Source organism: Manacus vitellinus, unplaced genomic scaffold, assembly GCF_001715985.3.
Source record: "Manacus vitellinus isolate BGI_N305 unplaced genomic scaffold, ASM171598v3 scaffold_84_pilon, whole genome shotgun sequence".
Lineage (NCBI taxonomy): Eukaryota > Metazoa > Chordata > Aves > Passeriformes > Pipridae > Manacus > Manacus vitellinus.
Genome location: NW_021940840.1, coordinates 1695876 through 1699665, shown reverse-complemented (window position 1 = coordinate 1699665; position 3790 = coordinate 1695876). Strand labels below are relative to the sequence as shown.

Here is a 3790-nt window from a genome sequence, read left to right as displayed (position 1 = left end):
ACCTACTCCCCCAGTAGAAAGACTAGAGGATGGAGGTGGCTAGATCACCTCCATGCCCTGCCTGGTTGTCATAGTGACCCATAATCGTGTTGTCAACGGCCCTGAGCACCCAGGGAGCCCCAGTTTGGGGACAAAGCGGCCCAGGGAGCTGGATGGGTGGTGAGGACAGGGTGGGCACCCCAGCAGAGGAGCAATGGTAGAGCCCTGAGGCTGTGGGGATTGGGGCACAGCCATGGCTGATCTGCCATGGCCCCCCGAGGCTGGTAGCTGCTGGAGCAGGGTCCTGCACGGACCCCTACACCATGCTGGAGCTGGGAGAGGAGGCAGTAGGCACAGACCAGGTTGAACTCACTGAAGCAGGGCAGTGCCCACCCCAATAGTGCTGGGCCTGGGGCAGGCAGGCCTGAGCTCTAGTCTGGGGCAAAGCTGGGAGCCGGGCTGGCAGGAGGCAGAGGAGCAAGGCCAGGGCTTGAAGCAGGAGTGAGGGGCAGCCTGTGACCGAGATCCGCCCCCCATTCCTGCTTTCCCTGGACCAGCCGGTGAGGCTTGAGGCTTCAGAGATATGTGCAGGCAAGCAGGGCTCTCCCTAGGGGGCACCAGCAGCCGCTGGAGGAGGAGAGGGGTGGGCACAGCCTGAGCAGGGCGTGACTACCACCACCAAGAGCTGGGGCAGAGAGCACTGGGGGGCAAGGGGTGCAGGCAGGTGGACAAACCCCCCAGGACAGGCAGCCTCCAGGGCAGGCAACACATAATCTTCCCAGCGCCAGGAGCGGCAGGACCGGGGGTACCAGAGGGCAGGCAGGAGCCACGTGGGGCTGAGGGAAGCAGTGCCCAGTGCCAGCAGGCCCTGGGCAGTGTGGGGTTCCATCCCAGCCTCCACGCAGGGCAGCTTGCCTGAGGGTTTCACCTCTGCAGGACGCTGGTGGACTGCGTGCCGCTGGTGGAGGTCGAAGACATGATGATCATGGGGAAGAAGCCAGACGCCAAGTGCGTCTTCACCTACGTGCAGTCCCTCTACAACCACCTGCGTCGCCACGAGTTGCGCATGCGGCAGAAAGAGTGCTAGAGCCTGCCCTGCCCACCCCCCTACTGTCCTTGCTGCCAGGGCTGCCAGTGGGCAGGGGAGCTGCCTGCCCCAGGAGGGTCTGGCAGGGCCACAGGTCTGGCACTGGGGACAGGGGGAACTCTGACACCCAGACAGTCCCATGCCTCTGCCTTGCCAGAGCTGCCTCTGCCCCAGCCAGCTGCGGGCTGACCCCATGAGCAGGGCCAGGCAGGCACTGCTGGGGATGCTCCTGGCTTGGCTTGTCCCCTGCGCTCCAGCCTGTTAAGTTATTTGTTCTTCAGGAATTGTGTACCCTGCGGGCAGCACTCCTGTGTCCCTGGGTGGCACAGCTGCACCCTCAGGCCTGGGGCACAGTGTGGGTCAGTGGCTGAGCAGGACCCTGTAGCCTAGCCAGGCATCCCACAGGCAGCACCTGTCAGTGGTTCCCTTGGCTCCCTGTGAGGAAGCCCCTCTGCCCACCGCAGGCCCTGCTTGGTGTCACCTCCCTGGGGACAGCTCCACAGCTGTGCTGACACCCTGCTTCCCACCTTCACGTGCACCTGGGGCACTTCTGCACTAGGGGCTGCAGCACCTGTGGGCTGGGGAGCGGGCAGGGGTGAGAGGTCCCAGGAGAGCACAAGGCTGAAGGAGCGAGCCAGGATGGCAGCCCCTTCTCCCCTCTCCTGCTCAGGGCACCACGCGCTCAGCGCCGCTCGCCCCTCCGTCACGTCTCTACACCTGTAATGACACGTGTACCAACACCAGCCAGACAATAAAGGTTTACCTAGGGTGATGCCTCTGTTTCAGGTCCTTGTACCAGTGGCACAGCCCATACTGCAGTGCCTGAGGAGCACTGGCAGTCTGGCCACTCCTGGCCTCTCTGCCTGCAGCCCCACTGCTTGCCCAGCCTGGAGGGACACGGTACTCCTCCACTCATTGATAATGTCTGGAGCTGAGGGGCCCCTTCAGTGCCCCACTCTGACCAGTGCTGTTGGTTTGCTGTGCGCCCCCCCTGCCCCCCATCACCCTCAGGCCTGGCTGTGCCCTGCTTCCTTCCCTGGCTCAGGACCAGATGTCTCCACTGGGCTAGCACAGCCATGGGGCTACAGCTCAACACTACAGGACCAGCTCATGGGCTCGTGCCCATCCCCCTGTGCCCTGTGAGAGCAGCTGTGGTGCCCACCTTCATCCCTCCATTGTGTGGGGTGGGGGGGTGGCACAGGAACAGCACAGTTCGTTCACAGGTTGGTTTGTGGCTCACCAGCAGTGGCTGTAATCCTGCCATCCTCTCCTGCCTCTGAGCAGCTCTGGGGCACCCAGCTCCCCTTGGCACAGAGCAGTGCAGGATGCACACCACCAAGCCTGCCCTGAAAAGATGACACAGTGCAGCCAACTATATATAAAGGCTTTACTGGGTGCTGGATACAAGATAACCCTACTGGGGGGTAAAGCCCTCTCCCTGGGGCAGCTCTCCCACCTTTGGGACTCAGCACATCTACCCTTAGCACCTGTCGCTTTCTGCTGAGGGTTTCATCCTGTCCCATGCAGGTAGGATGCAGCTGCCCAGTTGCCGGGAGCAGCTAAACCTCCGGGCACAGCAAGGGAGTGCAAGGAATGCTGCTCCTCCCAACTGGCCAGGGATAACAGGCTGCAGGCATGGGAAGGCAACGACCACCACATGGGAACCTTGGGATGCCCACAGTGCCCAGGAAGCCCCTGCTCAAAGTCTGAGCTACTCAGGGCATCCTTGGAGCAGAGGCTACACAGCACCAAGCAAGAGCGGGGGGGGGGCAGCTCTGCCACTCCACAGCACTATCCCCAGCTGCTGTAACACCCTCGTTCCCTGTGCTGTGGACTGGCTGCAGGACCCTGTCCCAAGTGCAGCACTCCTCACTAGAGGTCTGGGTGTTCTCCCTTGTCACGTTTGAGTGGGGTCTTGATGCCAGTGGTGGATGCTTGGGGGGGTGGCAGTGTGGGCAGAGGCTTGGCAGGGGCAAACTGGAACTCCTCGGGCACGGGGGCATCAGGCGTCTCCTTGCGGTAGAAGCCCAGCTCCTGCACCAGCCGGTTGATCTCCTCCCGGGTCATGTCACTCAGGGGGATTCTCTGCGCCCAGACAGGGGCTGCAGCCTGGCATCCACAGAGCACTGACCACCCCAGGCCCTGTAGCAGTGGGTGCCATGCTGCCCACTCACCTCCAGCTCCTCGTACCGGTGGCTGAGGAGCACGAGCTCGGGGTCAGCACCGGGCAGGTGTTTCATCTCCAGGTTATGGCTGGATGATGTGTCAAGGAGCAGACAGCACTGGGCAGGACCATGCAGCCCCTGTCCCATCACATCCCATTCCATCCTCCATCACATCCCACTTCTGCCCATTCTATACTGTCCTCCATCCCTTCTGTCACATCGCATTTTCTCCCATCCCATCCTTCATTGTATCACATCCCTTCCTGTCCTACATGTCATATCACACCATCCTCCATATCCTCCTATCCTGCCCTGACCCATCCCATCCCCCAACCATCCCGTCCTCGACTCTTCACCCAGCCCCATCCTCCATCTGATCCTTCCCTCAGCCCGTCCCATCTTCCATCCCATCCCTTCACACCCTGTCCCCTCGCATCCTGTCCCGCCCCTGTCCCATCCCATCCCGTCCCATCCCATCCTGTGCACTCCTGCAGGGCCCCAGCGCTGCCGCCTCCGCCGGGTACTAGAGCGGGATGTCCTGGGTGACGAATGCCTTCAC

The 3790-nt window shown here is 62.3% G+C and overlaps 2 protein-coding genes across 3 annotated transcripts in view; one reads left to right on the top strand and one right to left on the bottom strand.

Moving 5' to 3' along the window:
* The window catches only part of SMTN (smoothelin), a 19622-nt gene extending 17788 nt beyond the window's left edge, over window positions 1-1834 (top strand). Inside the window, exon 21 of the mRNA XM_029964924.1 lies at window positions 916-1834. Coding sequence (XP_029820784.1) covers window positions 916-1066 — 151 coding nt within the window. The 3' untranslated portion in view covers window positions 1067-1834. The remainder of the gene's footprint in view (window positions 1-915) is intronic.
* A 605-nt stretch (window positions 1835-2439) lies between these two features.
* Window positions 2440-3784, bottom strand: SELENOM (selenoprotein M). Of its 2 annotated transcripts, XM_018085641.2 has the most exons (3): window positions 3756-3784; window positions 3241-3319; window positions 2440-3151 (listed from the first exon to the last, which is right to left on the bottom strand). In XM_018085641.2, the coding sequence occupies exons 2-3, from the start codon at window positions 3304-3306 to the stop codon at window positions 2939-2941; spliced, it is 279 nt and encodes a 92-aa protein (XP_017941130.1). In that variant the 5' UTR covers window positions 3307-3319; window positions 3756-3784; the 3' UTR covers window positions 2440-2938. The 2 variants fall into 2 exon arrangements, with proteins under 2 accessions (XP_017941130.1, XP_008929107.2); XM_008930859.3 differs by lacking the exon at window positions 3756-3784 and having other exon boundaries at window positions 3241-3628.
* Window positions 3785-3790: the final 6 nt, after the last annotated feature.